The following is a 27054-nucleotide window of genomic DNA, read 5'->3' on the forward strand; positions in this document are numbered from 1 at the left end:
GAACTAAGAGTGTTCGTGAGCACCTATTTTGACCATTCAAACATCATTGTTTCGGTCTAATCCAAATTTCTTGGAAATCGATTTCTTGGTAGCATTAAGGCTCGGAAATCTTAATACTAGTTTTCGTGGAAGCATTGACTCCAAAACTAATCCATTCTTGTTTCTCCTTTTTGGATATCAAACTTGAACGAGCTCGATTTTACTCCATTGGATTCTACGGGCATGGGATATTTATTTGCCTACAATCCAAGAGCCATGTTCTAAAGGAACCGCTCAAGACTCACAAACTGAGATAGAAAATTCCAGGGCATTTACCCTGATGAAGCGCCACATGAAGATGGCCCTCCAGTTTGATTACATGAATGAGGATAACGCTAACAACCTTTGGGTTGCGCCTAGTGAACGTTTTAGTAACATTCACAACTTTCCGAACATGGAAGCACGATGGAATAATATCTGCTTCACTAAAACTTTGAAAGAGTTATGAAATATTGTTCGGAGGCTCTCTGCATTATATTATTTATGCATGATTGTGGAAAACACAAAAGAACAAATTGATTGAGAAACCCTAACATGACCGTAGGAGTCATGACGTTGAGGGTATAGGGTTGGACACCATGGCGCCACCTTTGGCCATGATTGCACTGTTCCAACGCCATTGGTCCTAGGGACCATATGTATTTTGTCAATACACCTCAATCAAGAGAGCATCCTCTTCATGGAATTTTATGGAGTACCTGATTAATGGTAATCAAGATATCGAGCTATAAAAGACTTTAAATCTGGCGATGAAGATAGAATGCCGCAGATTTTTTATTTAAAATAGTCTTTTAATTTCCAAGAATTATGTAATGGCAATTATGCCTTAATCAATAAAATGACTTATTGGATTATCTCTTTTCCTCTAGGCGTACTCAATTAAGTATGATGTCTAGAAAAGTAATTGAGATGAGTGGTACTTAAGAGAGCTTTGCTCCACCGACATCTCTCTCTACTTCCCTGGTCATATTTAATTGGAATTACCGAATGAATTAAGTGACTACAATTTGTCTAATGTTTGATTTTACTTTGGATTAGATTATGGTCACGAAACTTTGATGTAATCATTGGCTATTATTAATAAAGTATCGATTTATTTTAAATCAATGTCTTGGACATATTTTTCGAACTTTATTACTTAAAAGATATAAGAGCCAATGGTTTTCATGCCTAATGGGGTCCAGCCCAATTTATGCTGCCAAACGGCACAATTTTAAATGTCACCGAAGCTCTTTACGCTCCTAGGGCAGGAAGAACCCTATTGAGTTTTAAAGATATAAGAGCCAATGGTTTTCATGCGGAAACGCATTGTGAGAATGGACAAGAGTTCATTTGCATTACCTCTAATGACTACGGATATAAAAGAGTCTTAGAGAAACTTATGTGTCGATCTAGTGGGTTGTATGCAACCACTATTCGAGTAATTGAATCCAATCATGTTATGAGAGATGATTTATGGGATTCTGACACATATAGGCTTTGGCACGACCGTTTGGGACATCCAGGTCGTGATATGATGATCCGTATATTAAAGACTTCACACGGACATCCATTTTTCAGAACGAAAAGAAGTAAAACTCGGTTTTTGGACACCGAAGGAGCCCCTGCGCCTCACAGCGCCTTTCACCCCCAAATCCGGCCATCCTTGGCCGACGCCGCCATCCCCCTGCGGCCTCAGGGTGGCATTGACGCCACCAAGGCTCCTGTGACTCCAATTTTTACTTCTAAAGTCAATTGTGACTTCGTGGCTCAACCAAAATCCTCATTGGTTGTTTCTAAAGCCCATCATTCGTTCTGCAAAGCCTGCTCTTTAGCAAAATTAGTATCGAGACCATCCTATGCAAAGGACACTAAAGAAAATATACCATTCTTGCAAAGAATCCAAGGTGATATTTGTGGACCTATTCAACCACCATGCGGACCATTTAGATATTTTATGGTGTTGGTTGATGCATCGACACGCTGGTCACATGTCATGCTATTGTCCACTAGGAACGCTGCATTTGCTAAACTCCTAGCACAAATTATTAAGTTAAGGGCTCACCACCCTGATCATCCTATTAAGTCTATAAGGTTAGACAATGCTGGGGAGTTTACATCAAAAACTTTTGATGATTATTGCATGTCCATTGGGATTGATGTTGAACATCCAGTTCCTCATGTTCACACCCAAAATGGTCTCGCAGAAGCCGCCATTAAACGACTACAAATGGTCGCTAGGGCATTGGTAATGCGCACCAATCTCCCTATTTCTGCTTGGGGCTATGCAATATTGCATGCAGCTGTGCTTATTCGTCTGAGGCCCACTGCCACTCAACCATTTTCTGCGTCCCAGATGGTGACTGGGTATGAGCCTAATGTCTCACACTTACGCATATTTGGGTGTGCAGTTTATGTGCCAATTGCGCCGCCACAGCGCACCAAAATGGGTCCTCAACGACGATTAGGCGTTTACGTTGGTTATGATTCTCCAACAATTGTCCGCTACTTAGAACCCTTGACAGGCGATCTCTTTACCGCAAGATTTGCGGATTGTCACTTCGATGAGACAGTCTTCCCGTCGTTAGGGGGAGATAAGAACATAAATGTTCAACAGGAACGACAGGAATTGTCGTGGTCTGTCCCCACTCTGTCTCATCTTGATCCCCAAACCGCACAGTCTGAAATTGAAGTGCGGAGAATTCTCGATCTTCAGAACGTAGCAGAATCGATGCCTGATGCGTTTTCTGATATCGCTAAAGTGACGAGATCACACATACCTGCTGCAAACGTGCCTGCAAGGATTGATGTCCCTAAAATTAGAGGACATGACGCCATCTCAAGGTTACCAGAGCATGGCGCCAACGCCCCCACTCACAGTGATGGTGACGTTGTGGCTAGGCCCATGGCTCCTGCCAGGAAGCGCGGGAGGCCTATAGGTTCGATGGATTCTCGCCCAAGAAAGAAAGCGAGTTTGGCACAAAATAATCCATTAATCATCGATGTGAATAATCCATCTCATGAGAATATTCCGGATTATGGTTATGTCCAAGAGACATCATTGGGGGACGCTCCAATGTCAGAACCAACTCCAGAGAATAGAGAGATCTCCATGAATTATACTAGTGTACATGAGATGATGGATAGAAATTCTATGGCAATTGATGATGCATTTGCATATCATGTTGCAAAAGGAATCATAGAATATGATGATATCGAACCTCGCTCTGTCGAAGAATGTGAACGAAGAGCGGATTGGCCTAAATGGAAAGATGCGATCCAGGCTGAATTAGATTCACTAGCAAAGAGACAGGTATTTGGGCCCATAACGCAGACACCCCCAGATGTAAAACCTGTTGGCCACAAATGGGTCTTTGTTAGAAAGCGTAATGAGAAAAACGAGGTGGTTAGATATAAAGCCCGTCTCGTGGCGCAAGGTTTCTCACAACGCCCTGGAATCGACTACGAGGAGACATATTCTCCCGTAATGGACATTATAACGTTCCGCTACCTTGTCAGTTTGGTAGTTTCCGAAAAACTTGACATGCAGCTTATGGATGTGGTTACTGCATATCTCTATGGGCTAGATTCAGAGATATACATGAAGGTTCCAGATGGACTTCAATTACCCAAATCAAGTGGCTCTAAACCACGGAGCGCGTTTTCAATAAGATTAAAACGCTCACTATATGGATTAAAACAATCCGGACGGATGTGGTATAACCGTCTAAGTGACTACTTGATTGGGAAGAGATATATTAATAACGAAATATGCCCATGCGTGTTCATTAAGAGAACAAGTTCCGGATTTGCAATCGTAGCAGTTTATGTCGATGACATGAACCTAATTGGAACTCTAGATGAGTTAAAGGAGACTGCTACATAGTTGAAATCCGAATTTGAGATGAAAGATCTTGGGAAAACACGGTTTTGTCTCGGTTTAGAACTCGAGCACAGTAGTGATGGGATTTTGATCCATCAGTCTGCATATACTCAGAAAATCCTAAGGCGCTTTAATGAAGATAAAGCAAAGCCTGTGAGTACTCCCATGATCGGTCGTAGTCTTGAGCCTGGAAAAGATCCGTTTCGTCCAAAGGATGAGGACGAAGAATCATTAGAGGCCGAAGTGTCCTATTTAAGTGCAATAGACGCATTATTGTACTTAGCTCAATGCACAAGACCAGATATCTCATTCGCAGTGAACTTGTTAGCTCGACATAGCTCTGCGCCAACACGCCGCCATTGGATTGGCGTAAAGACAATCTTTCGATACCTAAGAGGTACGATTGATATGGGCCTATTTTATCCCTACAGAGAGAAGAGGAATGACGGAAGAATGGGATCGGACCCCATTAGGCATGGAGCCACCGTCCACCATGACAAAGTGGCCGGCCATGTTGCTGCCAACGCCGCCACCACCACCAAGGGTGGCCAGCCTCACCCTATCCCCCTCCATCAAAACGACGAGTGATGTTTTGATGGGTTTTGCTGATGCAGGGTACCTCTTTGACCCTCACAAAGGTCGCTCCCAAACGGGTTATGTCTTTACCATGGGAAGCACTGCGATATCTTGGAGGTCTACAAAACAGACAGTTGTTGCTACTTCCTCAAATCATGCAGAGATTATTGCTCTACATGAAGCCGTACGTGAATGTATATGGCTAAGGTCTATAATTAGACATATACAAGGAAGTTGTGGTTTGAAGTCTACCACGGATGAACCTACATGCATTTATGAGGATAATGCAGCTTGTATTGAGCAAATGAAGTTAGGTTTCATCAAGGGCGACAACACCAAGCATATATCGCCTAAGTTCTTTTATAATCAGCAACAACAATCACTTCTAAAGATTGAAGTAAATCAAATCCGATCAGAGGATAATGTAGCGGACTTATTCACTAAGTCGTTACCTAAATCCACCTTCGAGAAACATGTGAAAAGCATCGGATTGAGAAAGTTATCCTAACTTCCATGATTGTAGCAATCAGGGGGAGATATCGACATCAGGGGGAGTTATGATGTCTACATGTTCGATCTCGAAGAGTAGAGGACGTGTTGTACTCTTTTTCTCCTCCTCGAGCGTATTTTTTCCCACAGGGTTTTTTCACTCGAGCAAGGTTTTTAACGAGGCAACGGATGAAGCGTCACCACCAAGTTTGAGCGGCACAAGGGGGAGTGTTGAAGGAAAATCAGTTTTATGTGTGCCTTATCAAACTAGGAGTAGCAATAGGAGAGAAGGTTCTAGATTTCCCAATCCTATACGGTAATATCCCATGTAACATTAGAACTAGTACTTTGTAAATCCCTATATAAAGGGCTCCTATTCTCAATAATATGATTGACATTCTCCCTACAATTCTCTCTACATTCTCTCTCAAATCTATTTTACTTAAACACATTTCCTTTACTTGCATGACAAGTCCGTCTAAGAAAGAAAATGCTGTGGACCTTTCATCGTTTCAAGAGACCAGAGCTTTAGTCAAGAACTCAAGATTAAGAAATAGATGGTTATACAATTTTCTTGGTCATAACAATCAATTTCTATATTAGTTATGCAATTTTCAAGTGATGCTGTGATCCAAAAGATTAAAAATAAGAATTGTACCAATTACCAAACGCTGGTGATAAGCTCATTGACCAGGAAGAGCAGTTGTTATCATCTTTTCTTTTCGTCCAAGTTGCTATGTCCAACCATAGCAACTTGAACTGATATTTAAGAGGTATACATATCTACTGGAGAAGACAAGAGAAAGCCATCAAGGATTGTTTGAGAAATTAAAGACACTTGAAGAGGGAGGCCAGGGACTCGATGACATTTCACAGATGACATGCTGTTCTTATATTGACTACAACAACAATTTAGGACATCGATCATTTGTAAATGTATGTATGATATACATGTATGTATTGTAGAACAATCCACAACCTACAGACTCAGAGAAAAACCAACTAGTATTTTCTTGAGATCCGCATGCGAGAAATTGTGACTTTTATTTTAGAGGAGCAATGATTGTTGGAACAATATTTGTTGTCATCTTTTGTTAAATTTGATCGATCGAGTTTCTTTGTTCACATTATCATTCCATTGAAAACATACCATATCTTCATTCATCTTTTCAAGAATTACATTTGCCTTGTCTTGTTACAGATACAATCATACAATGTGCCTAATGGCATTATTGCAAGCACAATCCAGCAACCTCTAGACACAGATTGGGAGCCTTGGCAAAAACCCAGAAAGGTTAGCCAAGCCAGACCCTTTCATCGTCACTTGTTTTTCTACAAAACCATGGAAAAAGCACGCAGCTGTCAATCTAGCTAGGCAACAAATATGATATAACCCTAATATGTTTTAGTAACGCGAAAGGTATCAGACTAGCTGATCAATATTGGTAGGTGATCAGCTAATTTGATTCAGCCCCTCTAGCATGACTTGTTCGTCTAATAAGTTGAAGGAACTCGACAAGCTTGTCATGACTCATGAGGAGGCAGTAATCCCTTCATCAATGGATGCTCCTTCAATCTTGTAATCCATGAGAACAGTAATGGATTCTTATCCGGGTCCATCAGTTTGAAACCATACACTTCTTCATGAACTTCGTAAGCGCCAAATGTTGAACCCATCAATATGTCTAGAAGCCCCCAATTCTTCTCATTAGTGAAAGAATCACCTCCTGCAAAATACTCCTTCATTCCTTCTTCAAAGACTCCCTGCCTCTCAATCACTTCAGCGGCTGCTTTTTCTTGTGCTTCCCCATGACTTGTCACCAGTTTGAGTATGCTCTCAAACAACTATATATGTTAACAAAAATATGCATCATTTGACAAAAATTAATTAATGTCTTAGATTATATATATTACAGTAGCATTGTCTGACCTGTTGCTGGATAAAACTAGCCCAGAATCGAACTTTGGCTCTTTCGTAAGGATCTTCAGGCAGGAGCTTAGGAGCAGTCTTCCAAGTTTCGTCGATGTATTCTAGGATGATGTGTGACTCGGAGATAGGTTTTCCATTGTGGATGAGTACATGTACCTTCTTGTGAACTGGATTGTACTTGAGGAGCAACCGGCTCTTGTTGATCAAATCCTCTTCTATGTACTCATAAGGTATGCCTTTGAGTCTGAGGGCCAGTTCCACTCTCTTAGAGTAAGCACTAACCCACATTCCATGTAGTTTTACTTCGTTTTTTCCCTCCATATCTCTTCCTCTACAAGAACTGGCTTAGTTCTTTGGGTTCAGGGGAGGTGAGTGATGATCCTTAATATATATATATATATATATATATAGATTTGATCATGTACCTTCTCTCATGTTTAGCTTGTTATGAGTTGCTAGTCAATAGACAAACTTGAAACCATTAACTTACTGGTAGGCTTCCTTGTTAATTAAGCAAGCCATATTTTAAGATCATGAATATACAAAAGGATGGTTGAAAGGTACTTTGGATAATATAGTTTACGGAAAAAAGGTTGCTTCTACAGAGTACAGCTAGACACGAAAGCATCGTTCAAATTTGGCTAGGTTTTTCTTACGCCCAAGAAGCATGTCTCAATTTATTTGGAACCTGAATGGGAGAATCTACGGCCCAAGAAGCATGTCTTTTGTATAAAAAAAAAGAACTCTAAAACAAATGTAAAACTAGCCTAAAAATATTAAATCCCGAATCGAATAATTAAGACGATGTTGTAGGAAAACTGAAATTGGGAGAGAATTTGCTGTGTGTTCTCATTGATAATAGGGGTCTCTTTATATAGAGGATTACAATGCATAGAATCCAAATCATACAAGGAAAGTAATCATACATTGAATAGGAATCTAGATCCTTCTAATGTAACCCTATTACCACTAGGTCAAGTAACCTAGAGTTTGGGCCAGACACACAAATAAGGATTTACTTGAACACTCCCCCTTGTGTCGCCCAAACACGGTGCTTCTCTCGTTGCCTCGCTAAAAACCTTGCCGAGTAACAAAAACCCAGTGAGATAAAAATAATCTCGGTCGAAGGGGAAAAAGAGCACAACACACCCTTCACGTTTCGAGACCATACATGTAGACACCTCCCCCTGATGTCTGCATCTCCCCCTGATGACTACGGTCGTTGGAGTTTGGATAACTTCCGCAAACGATGCTACCAACATGTTTCTCGAAAGTGGAATTTAGGCAATGACTTAGTGAGCAAGTCTGTCATACTGTCCTCAGACTGAACCTAGTTCACTTTGATCTTGAGGAAAGTCTGTTGTTACTGATTACCCTTGGTGTTGTTGCTTTTGATGTAGCCTTTGCTTCATTTGTTCAAAGCAAGCAGCATTATCCTAAATGTTCGTAGGCTCATCTGTGGTAGACTTCAAACCACAATTGTTTCGAACATGCGTAATTATGGATCCAATCCATAAACATTCACGAACCATTTCGTGAAGAGAAATAATCTCTGCATGGTTCAAAGATATAGCGACTAAGGTCTGTTCTGTAGACCTCCAAGATATCACAGTCTTTACCCATGGTGAACACTTAACCATTTTGGGAATGACCTTTGTGTGGGTCAGAGAGATACCCAATATCAGCAAAACCTTCCAAAACACATGTCGTTTTGGGATGAGGATAGAGGACGCAGACCAGTGTTGGCGGCGTTCCTGGTGTGTGATGGGTCCGAATCCATCATCTCTCTGTAGGGATAAAACAAGCCCATATCAGTCGTACATCTCTAGTATCGAAAGATATCTTTTACACCAATCCAATGGGCGTCGCGTTGGCGCAGAGCTATACCTTAGCTAACAAGTTCACTGCAAATGAGATGTCAGGTCTTGTGCATTGAGTTAAGTACAATAATGCTCGTATTGTACTCAAGTAAGGCACTCTTGCCTTTAGCACATCTTCGTCATCATCCTTTGAACGAAGAAAATCCTTTTCAGGATCAAGACTATGGACTATCATGGGGGTACTTGAAGGCTTGACCTTGTCAAAATGCCTAAACATCTATCAACACGATGCTCAAGTTCCAAACCGAGACATAATCGTGTTCTCCCAAAATCCTTCATCTCAAACTCAGATTTCAAGTGTTCAGCGGTTTCCCTTAACTCTTTAAGAGCTTCCAATGGAGATCATGTCCAACATGAACCGCGATAGAATCCGAAACTTGTTATGGAAACGCGCAGGCATATCCCTTCCCAATCAAGTAGTCACTTTAGTGAGCGTTTCAATCTCTTTGTAAAACGCGCTCCGTGGTCTAGAGCCACTTGACTTGGGTAAATGAAGTTCACCATGAACCTTCATGTATATTCCGTATCTAGATCCCCATAGAGATACGTAGTGACCACATTCGTAAGCTGCATGATCAGTTATTCGGAAACTACCAAACTGACAGGGTAGTGGAGTGTACTGACATCCATTACGAGAGAATATGTCTCATCGTAGTCGATTCCAGGGCGTTTTGTGAGAAGCCTTGCCATAAGGCGAGATTGCCATCTCTTTTTCTCAACACGCTTTCTAACGAAGATCCATTAGTCAACAGGTTTTATGTCAGGAGGTGTTGGCATCACTGGCTCAAAAAACCTTCCTCTTCGTTAGAGAATCCAACTTAACCTGGATCGCATCTTTCCATTTAGGCCAAATTTCTCTACGTTGACATTCATTCATCAACGGAGTGTGGTTCGATATCATCGGACTCAACAAACTCATGCGCAACGAAATGCGCAACTACATCATCAATTATGATGGAGTTTCTATCCCACGTCTCATGTACACTAGTGTAATTTTCAAAGAGCTCTATATTCTCAGGAATAAGTTCTGACGTTGAGGCGTCCCTCAACGATAACCATAACCCGGAAGATTTTCATGAGACGGATTTTGAGTGTCGATGATCCAAGGATTAGGTTGTGCCAAAGCATCCTTCGAACCCACGGGCCTCCCACGCATCCTCGCTGGGGCCATGACCTGTAACGCTAGAGTGCCACTCTCTTTGGCATTGGCGCCATGCCTACCTCCGTGTAGGGTGAATCTACGTCCTCTTGTAGGAACGTACTTCCTTGCAGGCATATTTGCAGCAGATGTGTGATCTCGTCACTTTAGTAGGGATCGAGATGAGACATAGTGGGGACATGCCACGACAATTCCTGTCGTTCCTGCTGAACATCCGTGTTCTTATCTCCCCCTAACGACGGGAAGACTGTCTCATCAAAGTGACAACCCGCAAATCTAGCGGTAAGGAGATCGCCTTGCAAGGGCATTAAGTGGCGGACGATTGTTGGAGTCTTAAATCCAACGTAGTTGCCCATTCGTCTGTAAGGACCCATCATAGAGCGTTGTGGCGGCGCAATTGGCACATAAATGACACACTCAAAGATGCGTAAGTACGATACTTGTACCCAGTCACTAGCTGTAACGCAAAGGTAGATTGAGTGACGGTGGGTCGTAGACGAATTAGCATAGCTGCATGCGATATTGCGTCACCCCAAGCGGATATAAGGAGATTGGTGCCCATTACCAATGTCCGGACTACCATCGTAGTCGTTTCCGTGAGACCATTTGGGTGTGTACATGGGAATATGATGTCCAACATCAGTCCCATTGCAATAACCATCGAAAGTTTTCGATGTAAACTCTCTAGCATAGTCAAATCCAATTGATTGAATATGATGATCCGGGGAGTGAGCCTGTTGTCATATGATATGTGCTAGGAGTGTAGCATAAGCAGCATTAACAGGTGGACAATGACACAACACGTGACCAACGTGTTTGCTTGTCAACCAACATCATGAGATATTTAAACGTCCGCAAGTTGGTTGAACTAGTCCACAGAATCCCCACGGATTCTATGTAAGAACATAATGAGTATTTTCATATCCTTTGCAGAGGACGGTCTCAGTCCTAATTTCCCTAAGAAACAGGCTTTGTAAACGAGCGAGAGGCTTTAGAAGCAACCAATGAGGATTGTGGTTGGGCCTGAACATTTGAAACGTTATTTGAAGCAAAGTTGGTGATTGCAATATCACCTGGCGTGTCATCACCATGATGTACGCTATCCATGGCGTCATGGATAAGGACTGTGCCAGCCCTAGGCTGGTGGTGGACGGTGGCGGCGCCAAAGGCAGCGGCGGCGGTCATACTTAGTCCAGAAATCAACCTTTGATTCATGCTTCGTTTCGCTCGAGAGAAAGGATGTCCATGTGAAGTCTTTAGTAGACGGATCATCATATCATGACTAGGATGACCTATCCTGTCGTGACAAAACCAATATGTGTCTAAATCTAAGAGATCTTCTCTCATAACTTTATTGGATTTAATAGCTCGAATAGTGACATAGAGTCCACTAGAGAGACACATAAACTTCTCTAAGATGCGCATTTGTTCGCAATCATTAGAGGTATTGCAAAGGAACTCATTTTTGTTCTCTACATGCATTTTCGCATGGAATCCGTTGGCTATTTATAGGTGCGATTTGCCCTAGGAGTGTAGAGAATTTCTGTGACAGTAATCAAGGTGCCATTTGGCAAGGGGAACTTGGGCTATTCCATGTCCTTGAATTAATACTGATGGCCCAGCCATCGTAATCACAAAGTAATGTGCTTAGAATCAAAATGGAGTCATAATTAAAAGAACTCGAAATTTTATTCATAAGCCAACGGAGTTACATCATTGTCTCTTTGACCAAAGAAAATCTAATCCAAAATGCTAGCTAATACAAAACAATGGTAGTCGTCTAACTTCTTTCGGTAATTCCAAAATAAATGTGACCAGGTGAGTAGAGAGATGTCGGTGGAGTAAGGCTCGCTTAAGTACCACTAATCTCAAAACCTTCCTAGACATCATACTTACTTTGGGTGAGCCTACTTTGAAGAAAGACTAAACCATTGGCATCTACTACAAAAATATATAGCAATTGCCTATTACATCTCTTGGAAAAATAAAGACTTAAACAGAATTGGCGATCTATTGATCCCAGCCAAATTTGTAGTCTTTAACCCTTCACTCTAGATCATCATCTTGATCTTCTTGTTCCACATAGTGAGCTTCTCTTGCTTCACAATATGTTTTGTAGGCGGTGACAATTTCTTCACGAGCTCTACAAATGTGTGCCCAATGATCGGATACTCCACATCGAGAACATATATCTCTTTGCTCAGACTCCATTGATTGAGGCGCTTTGAAAGCGTCATTTAGATGGCTCTTAGTGTTGGTGGTGCCACCAACATGGCCAGAGGCGTTGCCTCCCTCTCTCTTTCCACGTTGACCTCTTCGGTTCCGTGTTCTCCTATTTTGGCGGTTACCTTCCCAAGTAGAGCGATTATATGGACCAGAACGTCCAGAAGTATCCCTAAGGTTAGGGTTTCGCTCTTGGCGCATTCTCTTAGGGGCGCAACTATAATTGGATTCCGGAATATGCTCTATTTCCACGGATCTCGAATGATAGTTCTTCATAAGGATGTTGTCATGCTTTTCAACGACATTCATAGCTCCAATGAGCTTATGAAACCTTGTGATCCGTCTTGCAGTAACATCGATTCGATAGTTCTTAGTAACCATCAATGCAGAGAAGGGGAAGGTAGAGAGAGTCTTCTCAATCAACATCGCATCTGTGATCTCTTTACCACAAAATTCCATTAAGGATTTAATGCGAAGTGCTTCCGAGTTGTAGTCAAGAACTGACTTGAAATCACAGAAGCGGATGCTATGCCATCTCACTTCTAGGTCAGGAAGCAGGGAGTCACGGACGTTGCCAAATCTTTCTTCGAGTGAGACCCACAGCCTTCTGGGGTCTTCTTCATTCATACACTCGTACTGGAGAGAATCAACCATATGACGAGTCATTAGGATGATGGCTTTCGCCTTATTTTCCTCTAAGGCTGCTTGCTCTATTTGCTTCCAAAGCTTGAGCTTGCTCAACAGTTAGCACGTCCTGGCTAGGCTCGAGAATCGTTTCCAGGATTCCATCGGCCTTGAGATGCTGGTGGACATCACGAACCCACATGTGATATCCAGAGCCAGTTGTTCCCAATGGATCAAAGTCCAATTTGTTCAGGTTACTCATCCTGAAAGAGAACAAGAAATTAGGGTTAGTTTCGGAGCGTAAAAGGCTACCACGAAAACATATAAAATTTCTGAGCATAATCGCTTCCAAGAAATTCAATTCCAAGAGGTATTGGATTAGATCGAAACAATGACGTAAGTGGTCGATCGTAAATTCTCTACAAACTCTAAGTTTGGAGGACTCTACAAGCTCCAAGCTTGGAGTGAGCAGGAACCCCCACAGTTCGGCTTTTGGTCTCCCCTATGAAGAAGAAAGGGGGGGGGGTAGAAGAAAGGAGTTTGCAAGTCCTCGAGAAAAAGAAGAGAAAAAGAGGAAAAACTCAAAAACGGAAACTTTTAGTAAAACATACCTCTTAGGATTGCAGAACGTATTTGGTCCTTATCGTAGGATTGGAGACGAGCTTCAGTCCTAGTGCAAGCAAGTAGACTTGTAGGATTGCAACGTGGTCGTGGAGTCGCAGAATCGAGAAGTCGCCAGGTCGCGGGGTCGAGAGGTCGCGAGGTAGCGAGGTCTCGGTGTCTCGGGGTCGCGGTGTCGCGGGGTCGCGGAGTCGCGAGGTCTCGAGGTCTTCGTTATCGCGGGGTCGCAGGCGAGCGTTCGTGGGCGCTGCAGGGGCAGCGAGACTAACCTGGTAGGGTTAGCGTTGAGTTGCGACACGGGGGCTGCTGCGGGGCCGCTGCGGAGATGCTGCGGGCGGTAGTTTCTAGGGTTTTGAAAGCTACGATTTTAGAGTTTCAGGGTTAGGGCTTCGTGCTGATAGCGTGTTGTAGGAAAACTGAAATTGGGAGAGAATTTGCTGTGTGTTCTCATTGATAATAGGAGCTTCTTTATATAGAGGATTACAATGCATAGAATCCAAATCATACAAGGAAAGTAATCATACATTGAATAGGAATCTAGATCCTTCTAATGTAACCCTATTACCACTAGGTCAAGTAACCTAGAGTTTGGGCCAGACACACAAATAAGGATTTACTTGAACAGACGATACATTTTGGCCTAAATCTGTTAGGGCGGGCTCACTAAAGTGAGTCTCGAATATCTCGTCGTTCCCATTCTGTAAAGGTATTATGCGTTTCAAATGGACTTTCTGGTCAAAAGATGATTAAATTTGATTCACAATCAAAACCTGACTTTTTGCACGAGAAACCCGAAAAGTTCAAAACCAAATCTTCTTCAATATTTCAACGGCTAGTAACCTCATTACGTGTGAGTTACCTATTTTCCAATCACTCTTCTTGATTCTATGCTGCTTCTTTGCTTTTATGGTTTTTCGACTAAATTGGGCCCATTCTCGTCCTACATTATATAGACTCGGAGAAAAACCAATGCGAGAAATTTTGACTTTTATTTGAAGCAATGGTTGTTGGAACAACATTTGTTGTCAACCTTTTGTTAAATTTGATCCATCAATTCAATTTCTTTGTTCACATTATCATTCCAATGAATACATAATTACATACTACATCTTCATTCATCTTTTCAAGAATTAAGTCTGCCTCGTCTTGTTACAGATACAATCATACAATCATACAATGTGCGTAGTGGCATTATTACAAGCACAATCCAGCAACCTCTAGTCACAGATTGGGAGAGCCTTGGCTTACAATGTGCCTAGTGGCATTATTGCAAGCACAATACAGCAACCTCTAGACACAGATAGCGAGAGCCTTGGCAAAAACCCAGAAAGGTTAGCCAAGCCAGACCTGTCATCGTCACTTATTTTTCTACAAAACCATGGAAAGAGCAAGCAGCTATCAATCTAGCTAGGCCACAATTAAGCGATGCAGCATTAATTAAGATTGAGAAAGATGAGGATTGATGAAACCCTGTCTCCAAGGCCTAAGGATAAGTGACACCAGCTTTTCAGGAGGAGTAATTGTCTCCATCACTATAGGTTGCTCTCTCAGAGCTGTTATCCAAGAGAATAGCACTGGAGTCTTCTCTGGGTCTATGATCTTTACACCAATCAATTCTTCTACAGCTGAAAATGCACAAAACACTGAACTTCCTACAATGTCTAGGAGCCCTAAATTCTTAGCCTCAAAAGTTGGATTCCCATCTGGGAAAAAGGTCTTGATTCCTTCATCTAGTAACTTCATTAGTTCATACACCTGACTGAGGGCTTTCTCTTGTACTTCTCCCTCAGTTGTAATTACTGTCGTCATGATTTCAGTGTACTGCATATAGTAATTCTCATACGTTAGTGCTTAGGTAAGAGTTTTTCCTGTCGGATCTAAAATGTTACGTTATCGGACTATGAATTTGAACCACACACTTCAATAAATGTCTATTACTTGATTGATAACTCAAATTAGCAAGTTTGACAACATAACATGCCAAGCGACTGAAGCGACTACCTTCTTTATCAGTTTTTAATGGGCAAAAGCATACCAAAAAGTGTGACTGCTTGTTATGATACTACCTGATCTCAATGATCCATATAATCTCAATGAGCCATATATATATATATAGTTTAACACATAGCATTTTCTTATTATTCAAGAATGAAGTAAATAATGCCCTTAATGATAGAGGAAAAGAAGCTAGCTAAGCATGGAGGCTCACCTTTGTGTTGATAAAATGGACCCAGAATCGAACTTGAGCCTTTTCGTGGGGATCATGTGGGAGAAGTTGAGGACCATCTTTCCAAACTTCTTCAATATATTGAAGGATGACAAGAGACTCAGCAACAGGTTTTCCATTGTGAACAAGAACAGGGATCTTCTTGTGAACTGGGTTGTACTTGAGCAGCTCTGGGGTTTTGTTCTTGAAATCTTCTTCCACATATTCATAGGATATGCCCTTCACTTTGAGGGCTAGTTCCACCCTCGTAGAGTAAGGGCTTGCCCACATCCCATGTAATATCACACTGTCTTTCCCTGTCATCTCTCTCAGATCTTTGCTTGGTTACTGAGTTCATCAGTTCATGTCTAGCATGCTTCTTTATATAGTTTCCATTCTTTTGTAAACTATAGTTTCCGACTTGTTAATAAGAAAATGCATTTAAAGTCTTGAAAGTTGGAACTTTGCTGACACTGAATGAGTCAAAAAAAAAAAGACGATGAGTACTAAGAAATGATTGGCATTTTTTAGATCAATGAAAATTCAGCTTGGGATGTTATGTGGATAATTTTGTGAAAAGGCATCAATATTTTTTTGGATTTTAGCAAAGGACATCATTCTTACAATTATTCCTAGGAAGTTTGTATATCTAATTACACTTTTAACTTTTTAATACTAGAAGCAAGAAGATGTAGATATACATGCAGGCAGCAGACAAGCTAGGTTTCTCAGGTGATCGATAGCAAATTGATAGCTAAATTTATAAGCTATTGATTTTCCTTATTCACACTTAAGATTGTCAATTATAGCAAGGGTAAACAAGGGTCTTTCCCGCAGAGGACTAAGGTTATAACTACTCAAAACAATGTCACAAAAGTGACCACTGTTCCTAGCGAACAGCAGTTGAAAACCTAATTAAAAACCTAATCTAAACTACTCAGAAAATTACGAAAATTTACAGAGATACACTAGACACTCAGGGAGTCTTGCATACAAAATTTGGTATTATTCGGATATCGTTTACTATATAAAATAATTACAAAAATATAGAGGACAGAAAGTAACGAAAACAGATTTTAAGATGGTTTGAAAACAATATGATAAAGATAGTTAGGGAAGATGCATCCACCCCCGACAATCACACACAAGATAATTTGTTCAATCCTAATTCAATTAATCTAGATGAAGATGCTCAGGTTGGCTCGGTACGCTTGAACACAACCTATTACCCTTTCTTACTTCGTACGCTAGGCAGGAAGTGCTCTACACCTAGACTATTCCCAAGCAATGCAACCTAAAGGTACGCTTATTAGATTTAACATGCAGAGATCATTAAGGTCTAAAAGAGTTTGAGACATCACTAGGCATCGCAATAAACTTAGTGCCTTGCTAAACCTAGGACTTAGTTTACTTGATAGTGAAAACTAACAATTGCTTCTCTAGAAGATTTGAGGAATCCAACTATTGATCCAGGCATCAAACAATCAAAGCATTAGAATCCAAACATGCATACTAAGCGTGCACTCAAAGCATACAAGCAAGCATTCATCAATGGAAAAGTAGTAAACAAAAGTCTCATCTTGGATTAAAAGAAAATAACATCAAAAGTCAAATCATCTTGTAGTTCATGTCTAGGGGCTTCGAGCAGCCCCCTAACTAATAAAAACTAGTTAAACATAGAAGAAACAAAACAAACTAAAGAAGGGGAGGAAGAGAGAGAGAGAGAGAGCTGCTGCAGATTGATCTCCTTTTATATGCTTAGAGGTTAGGAAATCCAAAACCTAAAAGAATTAGGGTTCACGTGTTTAGGTGGAGTTTTTCTATTGGCTCTTGAACTTGATGACTCATTCCAACCATTCAAATCATGCCATTTGTCTATATTAAGCTGAAATATGAAGCACAAACTCGTCCTCGGGCTTCTCGGTGTGATTTGGGCATCGAAACATAAATTCCCGTCCAACCTCAGATTCACGCGCAGCCTGACCTTCTTGTACTAAATCGGCCATAACTTCTTCTAGAAAAATGATATTGATGAGCCGTAAAAAGATTCGGAAACTAGACATCCGAGGCTATCCATCAATATAAAGATAATCCTCTGGATCGTTCTGAGATGGTCTCAGTGCTCTTTCGAAGTTAACTGATCTGCACAGGCAGATTTCCCGATTTTGTTTTTCAATCCCTCTTTTACTTCTTTTCTCCTTCTTTGCTCCAAAATACCTATAAAACAAATAAACAATGTAAATAACGAGAAAATACACTAAACTAACAAAGAAAGTATAAAGATTAACGCTATTAATATCGCATAATTATGCTCCTATCACAAATCTAGTATGTTGCTCTGTACTTGTACAAATTTTCGCTGCAAGGATAAAATGATAATATATCCACTCATAGTTAATTACTTAATATGCTATTTAAATTCTCTTATGAGAAAGCAGTATCTGCTTATTGTATTGCCTATGCAATCTTGAGCTAGCTATATTACTCAGTTCCTGACTACAATAATTTGTGCTGGTGCATTTGTGAAGCATGATGACGGGGAACTATATATGTTTCACCACCGGGATGAATCTCACTATGGGGAGCAGCACATTTTGCAGAAGAAGAAATAGGAGAAAAGAGTGTATAACTTCTACAAATTCACCAGCAGAAGAGAAAAGTATACCAATGAGTATCTCTCTATAGGTTTTATTATGCACCTCGGTAATTTGGTGTGAGCTTCCAGTAAATAGTCAAAGATATGACAGCTACACTTGAAAAAAAACCAGTAATATTGGTAAGATCGACGATATAGGGATGATTTTTACAGAAACTCATCTACATGCATGTTAGCTTGTGCAGAAAGATAGTTATCATTTATAATCTGTTTTCCTCTGCCATCTTTCTCTGAGTTTTTGCTTGAATGTTGGTTCTGTTTGCTGCCTAATTAATATATTGTATTAACATATCCTTAACATGTTTTGACAAGTTTATCTAGAAAAATTAAGAAGAGAAAAATTCAGTCACCGTCCCCAAACTATGCTGCCAATGCCTATTTGATACCCGAACTCTCAAAAGTATCAATGTGATACCCAAAGACATATTTTGACATCAACGTGATACTTCCGTCCAAAATTTGTGACGGTTCGGTTAAAATGCTGACGTGGCAAGCACGTGGAGACAAAAAAAAAAGTTAAATGACCAACTTACCCTTTTATTTTTGTTAATTCATTTTTTTTTCTTTTATCTTTTCATTTCTTCTTCTTCTTCCTCTTCTTCTTATTCTTCTTCTTCTTCTGGGTTTTGTACTAGCTAAACCGCCGCAACCTCCGAAGCAAGCTCCGCCGCCACATTTCCTTACTTACCTGACAAGGCCACCAACCACCCAGCCCAAAATGAATTCCGATTTGGCCTTGAACGCGAGCTCGGCCCCGACGACAGTTACCGTCCCCAACATCAAAATCTCACATTACATGCAGATGCAACAATTTGACAACTTCTAATCCAATTCAAATTGAGAAAACAAGAACAAACAAGGTCTGAAAACAAGAACAAACAATTCAACTTCTAATCCAAAATTTCAATCTCCCATACCCATATTCCGCTGCCAGAAATATCAAGAGAAGAACCTTGTTTCTTCATCTTACCCATTACCCATAACCAAGCTTTTTGCTCAAAGATTGAGCAGAAGCTCATACCATAAAATACCAAGAACCAATTCTGTTCTTCACTATATCCAGCACCAGAAACTCTAAACCATACCAGTACCAAACAAAGAAGAACTGTGTTTCTTCATTTTTACCCAGAAAATACCAATCCATACCAGAAAATATATCTCTCAGAAAATACCAATCCATACCAGAAAATACCCAACTTACTAATCCCAAATTCTGTTCTTCCATATACCCAGTACCCATACTATACTTAGGAAGACAATCAAAGTACCTTGATTCCTTTCTCACCATTCTGGCAGTGATTGATTCCAACTTCAGTACCAAGACATCCGAATAGGATCGTGACAGAACAGAAGCTGACATCAATCTCCGGCGTCCTTCGACCCAAACCCAGATTTCGATCGCTGACTCAGACCTGTTGAACCCCGACCTTCTCCGACTCTCGGATCCTCTGCCTGCAACTGTTTCCATTGCCGTGAACCGAACAGCAGCTGGCTCCGTTGCTTGGGCAAGCTCGACCTGCATCCATCCAGACGCCGGACGACCTGTCACCGAGGAGAATCATCGCCGGTGCCATCAGATTTGGCGAACAGAGCTGATCCAAGCAGCAGCTCCACCGATACCCGTCACGCTGCACTTCTCCGATCTGCACTTCTACTTTAGCTTCAGCTGACAGAAGAAAAGAAGAAAGGGACAGGCACGTTGTCTGGTCTAAGTTGAGATGAAAAGCATACTCTTTTTTTTTTTTTTTAATATATATATATCAAAATTGGTGTAAAAGTACGACTTTGCCCTTAAAAATCTAGTCACATATATGACACGTGATACTTTTAACGGAACAGTCACAAATTTTGGACGGAAGTATCACGTTGATGTCAAAATATGTCTTTGGGTATCACATTGATAATTTTGAGAGTTCGGGTATCAAATTGGCCTTGGCAGCATAGTTTGGAGACGGTGACTGAATTTTTCTCAATTAAGAATGCTTTTCAAATTTTCAAGAGGGCGGCGCCCTAGTCAAATGGTTACACTTTTCTTGGTCCTAAAGAATCAAATTAATAGTAATACACTTTTCATCTGATGCTGTGATTCAAAAAGATTGTACTAAAATCTTGTAAGACTCTAAAAACTTATTTTGGTTTTTGGAGGACGCTACGTGCCCCTAAACACAGAGGTTTCGCTTCCTGTTTCGATCATGCTCGTCCAGTGGCGTGCGGAGGCTGGACTGGCCTCTGGCCTTCCTGCTGTCTGTTCCGCCGCCAGACGGGTGATGAATGTTAAGGCTTGGGGCAGCTTCCGAGAGACTGTGGCTACTCAAAGCTTTGGCAGATGGTTCGGTGGTGTTCTGTTTCCTCTTTCTTTTCACACACGGTGGTCGGTGTTCGGTTTCGGTGATGTGGGCGATGGATTGGGATGGGAGGCGGTTGGATCCCAATCTACTTTCCTTCCAAGTGGTGTTGCCGACTTTTATTTGTGGCTTCGATCTGGTTTTTAGGTGAACCCTTGTCGGTTTTTGCTTGGTTTCCAGTTTGGAGCACTTGATGGTCGGAGACGCTCCATTGATGGTATCCGAGATCGGCGACGACATGGTTCGGGTTGTGCTGGTTTCGGCGGCGCTGGGTTGTGCACGTGTGGCTGCTGGGTTTTGAGCCCACTGTTTCTTTGGGCTGCTTCTGAGACTTAGGGATTGGGGTTGGGGTTTTGTGCCCTAGGCCCATATTATTTCTCGTGTTTTCGGGATCCTATGTTAGTTAGCAGCTTAGTTTACTTTCAATAATTCCCTAAGTTTTTACGGACCATAGCTTTGGTACTTTGCCTACAGAATGATCGTTGGTTCTACACATCTAGGTGCAAAGTTTTTTGGTGTACCGCAATTGAGCGCATTGGCACCGGGAACTTTGTCTGCTATTATTTTTAGTTTAGAATTAATTATGTTATTCTGCTAGGCTTCTGAAAAGGAGCATAATTGTTTCAAGTGTAATTGACACCTATCCTCTCTAGTGGGAACTATGTACTGTGCCTCTGTCACTATGAATGAAACTGTTGAAGGAAAATCGACTTAGTGTGCCTTATCAAACTAGGAGTAGTGATAGGAGAGAAGGTTCTAGAGTTCCTAATCCTACTCGGATTAGTATTCATTGTAACATTAGAATATGTACTTTGTAATCTCTATATATAGGGCTCCTATTCTCAATAATATGAACACAATTCTCCCAACAATTCTCTCTCGAATCTATTTTACTTAAACAGAAACCATTATATTTAACTCAAAAAAAAGATTGTACTAAACTTCTGCCAGAAAAAAACAGTTCTAATCTTCTAATCTTCTCTTTTTCTTTATCTGTTTCAGTGCATTGATGAATCATTTACATGTTTTCATCTTTGAATTGATTTTACATTGTATGTCCTCTATTCATCAAAAGTTAAATAAGGTAACATCTTCTGAAACCGGCTGATGATGGCTTAATTCCTTGGGGAACAAAGAACTGATCTATCAGTTGGTCAATGACCTTATCACCAATCCATTTTATTGGTGATATCTTTTTCGCGTGACAGAAGAGATGACTATACAGATACTATATTAAGTTCAATTATTTTTCATTCTGACCAAAAAATTTTGTTTTTATTTTAGTTTTCTCTATAGTTATATCACCATTGACCACAGTAGGTATATATATATATATTTTTTTCTGTGGGTTGTTTTTATTCCTTTTTAAGGTGAATTCTTCATAAAGACTTGGAAAAGAAGTTAAGAAGATAACCTGACCTCTATATAAAGCTGCAAACTGGAAAGAGTTGAGTCATTATCCAAGTGAAAACTGAAAAATAGAGTAAAAGAGAGACGGCAGAGGAAAATGTGGTGAGTCTACATGGAATGTGGGCTAGTCCTTTCTCTAAGAGTGTAGAGCTGGCGCTGAAAACCAAAGGCATTCCCTTTGAGTTTGTTGACGAAGATTTGAGGAACAGGAGTCCATCACTCCTCAAATACAATCCTGTTCACAAAAAGGTTCCTGTACTTGTTCACAATGGAAAGCCTATTGCTGAATCACTAATTATTCTTGAATACATTGATGAAACATGAAAAACTGGTCCTAAGCTTCTGCCGGAGGATCCTTACAAAAGGGCTCAAGTTCGCTTCTGGGCTAGCTTTCTCCAGCAACATGTAAGTTGCATATGCATTTCGTATCCGTGAGCTAATTAGTTGCCTCTAAATTTGTCAAACAAGTTAGTTTTCTAGCTAAAATGAATAATCGTTTTGAGTGCAGGTATTTGAGAATATGTCCCTGTTGTGCAAAACTGATGGAGAAGTACAAGAGAAGGCCATCAAAGAATTGTTTGAGAAATTAAAGACATTTGAAGAGGGAATCAAGGACTTATTCCCAGACGGTGCGCCTTCTATTGACTGCAGCAACAATCTGGGGCTTCTGGACATTGTATTGTGTTCACAGTTTGGCCCTCATAAAGTTCAGGAAGAAGTGCTTGGTATAACAACTATTGACCCAGAGAAAAACCCACTTTTGTTTACTTGGCTGAAATCTCTGAATGAGTTGCCTTTAGTGAAAGAGTTAACCCCTCCTTATGAAAAGCTAGTAGCAGTTCTTCACTTTTTCAGATATGCCCTCAAATCTAGTGCTGCTTGACCTTATCATATGAGATTTCAAAATTTGGATACTAAATGATGCCATAGCTAGTGTCATAGCTAGATGACATGTATCCAAAATTTGGATTAGGTTTCCTTTAGTCTGTCTAGCAGTACTCTTATTTCCTTAGCCATCTTGTCCCTTTCCTATGTGGCCCTTCTGTTCTAATATAGGCCGACGAATTCCAGCTGCTTTCTTTCAGTTTTCTGGCCAAGTTAATTTCTGGCTATTAGCTTAAGGTGGATAGGTCAAGTTTCCCTGTATTAAACTTCCTACAAGTTCTCAGTATTAAGATTCTATATATATTGCAAGCAAAGTCACTTTCTTTTTTCTATTTACATTACCTCCATTATCCATCTAAACCTAAAGACAGTGACCGATTTCACTGTGGACAAAAATGCATCATACATGAGTTGAAACTGTAGTTTCAATGGAAGCAGATCATTGCAATATATAACACAGGAAAGTTGAAACTTCTCTTAACCATTGTAGTAATCTCTCTTTAGGGTCTTCAACAACTCCAATTATTATTCTCAAACTGTTTGTCCTGCTGTGTTTGCCTATAATAAAGTACCAACTCGTTATGGAGCTAGAAGCTGAAAGTGGCTCTTACAATAGTAGTATAAATTGTTGAAATATTCCAATCACATTATGGAATATACTGATATATTACAAGCCAAAGTAGTTGAAATGAAAGCCTGCATATTGAATTCAGAAGTTGATGAGGACTAAATTATTTCCAATTATTCAGATTATAATAAAAGATACAGAAGCAAAGCAAAGCAAGAACATGCAAAGGCCGAGTGATGCAACATTAATTAAGATTGAGAAGGAGGAGGATTGATGAAACTCTGTCTCCAAGGCCCAAGAATTGACACCAGCTTTTCATGAGGAATAATTATCTCCATCACTAGAGGGTGCTCTCCCAGAGCTTTCACCCAGGAGTACAGCAATGGAGTCTTCTCTGGGTCTATGATCTTTGCACCAATCACTTCTTCTGTAGCTGAAAATGAGCAAAACACTGTACTTGCTATAATGTCTAGGAGCCCCAAATTCTTAACCTCAAAAGTTGGATTCCCATCTGGGAAAAAGATCTTGATTCCTTCATCAAGCACCTTAATTAGTTCATGCACCTGACTCAGGGCTTTCTCTTGTACTTCTCCCTTAGTTTTAATTATTGTCATCATGATGTCAGTGAACTGCACATAGTAACTCTCAAACATTAGTCCTTTGATAAGAGTTTTCCTATCGGATCTAAAATGTTACATTATCGGACTATGAATTTGAACTACACACTTCAATTAGAGTCTATTAATGCTTCATTGATAACTCAAATCAACAGGTTTGACAACATAACATGCCTTGAGACTCATGTTTATCAGTTTCTAATGGAGTAAAGAATCAAGTTCATGATGTTGTGCTACCAAAAAGTGTGACATGTTATGCTACGTACCAGGGACAGTTTTAACAAAAGTCCGGCTACCTGATCTCAATGAACCAGAACACATAGCATTTTCTTATTTTCTAATGGACAAGAATCAAAATATAATATGCCTTTTATAGAGAAGCAAAAGCTAGCTTAGCATGGAGGCTCACCTTTTGGTTGATAAAGTCAACCCAGAATCGAACTTGAGCCTTTTCGTAGGGATCATTTGGGAGAAGTTGAGGACAATCTTTCCAAACTTCTTCAATATATTCAAGGATGACAAGAGACTCAGCAATAGGTTTTCCATTGTGAACAAGAACAGGGATCTTCTTGTGAACTGGGTTGTACTTGAGCAGCTCTGGGGTTTTGTTCTTGAAATCTTCCTCCACATATTCATAGGGTATGCCCTTCACTTTGAAGGCTAGTTCAACCCTCTTAGAGTAAGGGCTTGCCCACATCCCATGTACTATCACACTCTCTTTCCCTGCCATCTCTCTCAGATCTTTGCTTGGTTACTGAGTTCATCAGTTCATGTTTAGCATGCTTCTTTATATAGTTTCCAACTTCTTCTTTTTTAATATATAGTTTCCAACTTCTTCTTTTTTAATATATAGTTTCCAATTTGTTAATAAGAAAATGCATCCAAAGTCTTGAAAGTTGAAACTTCGCTGGTATTGAATAGTCAAACAAAAAGAAGATGGAAACTAAGAAATAATTTGCATTTTCTATATCAATGAAATTTCAACTTTGGATCTTGTGTGGAAACTTTCGTGAAAGGGCAGCAATATTTATTTGGATTTTAGCAAAGGCCGACATCTTTCTTACAATTATAAATCATTCCTGTGCTATCCACCTAGGTGACCCTCACCTGGTGACGTGGCAGAGGGACAGGGTGACGTGGCAGAACATCATAGGCCGAAGGAAAAGTTGTAGGGTCCGCTCTGACCCAATCTGTCTCCCCCCCCCCCGTTACCGTCTTCTTACGAACAGGTTTGGGAAACCAAAAAAAAAAAAGTTAGTTGGATTGAGAGAGAGAGAGAGAGGGGGGACGGGTAAAAAACAAAAACGTCCTCCTCGGCGGTGCGGGATTTCTCGTGGAAGTACTGCTGGTAGAGTAGAGCAGAGCAGAGCAGGAATTGGTCGAGCAAGGCTTGCTGCCGGAGTAGCCAGCCTTCGAGAAAAACGACGAAGCGCTCTCAGATTGGGTGAGACATTTTGGTAAGTCACTGATGACTTTGAGGTGAGGTTTGGGACATCGGCGAGTCGGCGATTAGTGTGATTGGGACATCGCGGTGGCGGTGTGGGAGTTGAGGGAGGAGGAGATTGGAGAATTGGCTGGGTGTAGAATGAACGGAGACTGCCTGGTGGGGACGAGATGGTGCCGGCGCGGCTTGGATCCGATCAATTTGATCTGGTTTGGACTGGGTCGCATGAGTCCGATCTGGGAAAGGGATGGGATGGAAAGGTTGTCGCTGCTCCATGGTTAAATGGTCGACGGCTCGATGGGAATGGTGGTGGGATGAAGGCGGCGGTCCCGCGAAGGTGGCTGTGCAGCGCAGCGAGTGGTTCGTCGGAGGTGGTGGGGTTGGGCCAGGTTGAATGGTTTGTTGAGTGGGTTGAGATCAGAGGTCGGAATGGGCCTGTACGTGGTGGTAGTTGGGCCTGGGCGTTTGCCATGGCCTTGGGTCTTTTTTGTATTTTTTTTTTTTTTTACGTATTTTTATTTTGTATGCATTGTTTTGTGATCATTTATTTTAATAAACTACATTTTATTATATGAAATTTGTCAGTGACATAAAATTAAAATAGTAAAAAAAAAAGAAAAGGAAGAATTATGAAATTAAGCTCTCTACTTGGACCCTTGAACGGTTGTAGGAATTAATTTTTTCTAGATTTTGTATATAAGTCGCAAAGCGAGATGGTCATGAACAAGGTGCAGATAGATTGGAAACTTGTGTTTTATTGTTAGTTATATCGAAGTTAGTATGGTTGATTGAGTGGATCGATTTTGAAATAGAGTCGAAAGTGGTTAATATTTTGACTATGAGTCAACACACTTTGTACAAGTCAACTTCTCCAAGGGGAGCGGCACCATGCGTGGACAAACATCCCGAAATTTTAACAACAGTTGGTAGACCCCCCTACACACGAGAGTGTGGGAGCTGAAAGATAGAAAAAATGAATTGGCAACGACCGGTTACAAGCATATTTGTTTTATGTTCTATTTAGGGTATCGAGTTGACCGGATAGATCGAGGCCCAACCGAAGGCGAAAATGGCTGAAATATCTACCACTTCCATATATTCGTATGCAGACAACATCCGGCGGTGCATTCCAATTCGTCCCCCATTTTGCTCATAGAGGGTAACAAGCCTAATAAACGAAGTTAATAACTTAATACTACATTACTAGGCTTATAAGGATTATGTGTGGTCCATAATTTGGGAAATGGAAATCGATGAATATGAAAATTCTCATATGTTTATACAACAGTGATAGGTATTGTACAAAAAAATTAGGCCGATCCGCCTTGAATAAGGCACCCAATGGAGCGGTCAACGCTTTGAACACGCAAACTTCCCTAAGGGGAACGGCACCATGCGCGAATAAACATCCATGAATTTTTACATCCGTGAGAAGACCCCCTACACACGAGAGTGTGAGAGATCAAATATCAAAAAAATGAATTGGCAAGGACCGGTTGCGAGCATATTTGTTTTATGTT

At 40.8% G+C, this 27054-nt stretch overlaps 3 protein-coding genes and 1 pseudogene across 3 annotated transcripts; 1 reads left to right on the forward strand and 3 right to left on the reverse strand.

Moving 5' to 3' along the window:
- Window positions 1-6109: 6109 nt before the first annotated feature.
- Window positions 6110-7263, reverse strand: LOC133707204 (glutathione S-transferase U9-like). Its single transcript, XM_062132764.1, has 2 exons — window positions 6897-7263; window positions 6110-6811 (listed from the first exon to the last, which is right to left on the reverse strand). Exons 1-2 carry the CDS (start codon window positions 7215-7217, stop codon window positions 6491-6493), a joined length of 642 nt encoding a protein of 213 aa, XP_061988748.1. The 5' UTR covers window positions 7218-7263; the 3' UTR covers window positions 6110-6490.
- Window positions 7264-14552: 7289 nt separating this feature from the next.
- LOC133746233 (glutathione S-transferase U9-like) lies at window positions 14553-15999 on the reverse strand. Its single transcript, XM_062174411.1, has 2 exons — window positions 15613-15999; window positions 14553-15224 (listed from the first exon to the last, which is right to left on the reverse strand). The coding sequence occupies exons 1-2, from the start codon at window positions 15931-15933 to the stop codon at window positions 14841-14843; spliced, it is 705 nt and encodes a 234-aa protein (XP_062030395.1). The 5' UTR covers window positions 15934-15999; the 3' UTR covers window positions 14553-14840.
- Window positions 16000-20665: 4666 nt separating this feature from the next.
- LOC133745066 (glutathione S-transferase U9-like) lies at window positions 20666-23343 on the forward strand (annotated as a pseudogene).
- Window positions 23344-23520: 177 nt separating this feature from the next.
- On the reverse strand, window positions 23521-24911 carry LOC133746234 (glutathione S-transferase U9-like). Its single transcript, XM_062174412.1, has 2 exons — window positions 24500-24911; window positions 23521-24102 (listed from the first exon to the last, which is right to left on the reverse strand). The coding sequence occupies exons 1-2, from the start codon at window positions 24818-24820 to the stop codon at window positions 23722-23724; spliced, it is 702 nt and encodes a 233-aa protein (XP_062030396.1). The 5' UTR covers window positions 24821-24911; the 3' UTR covers window positions 23521-23721.
- Window positions 24912-27054: the final 2143 nt, after the last annotated feature.

This window comes from Rosa rugosa, chromosome 4 (genome assembly GCF_958449725.1).
Source record: "Rosa rugosa chromosome 4, drRosRugo1.1, whole genome shotgun sequence".
NCBI lineage: Eukaryota > Viridiplantae > Streptophyta > Magnoliopsida > Rosales > Rosaceae > Rosa > Rosa rugosa.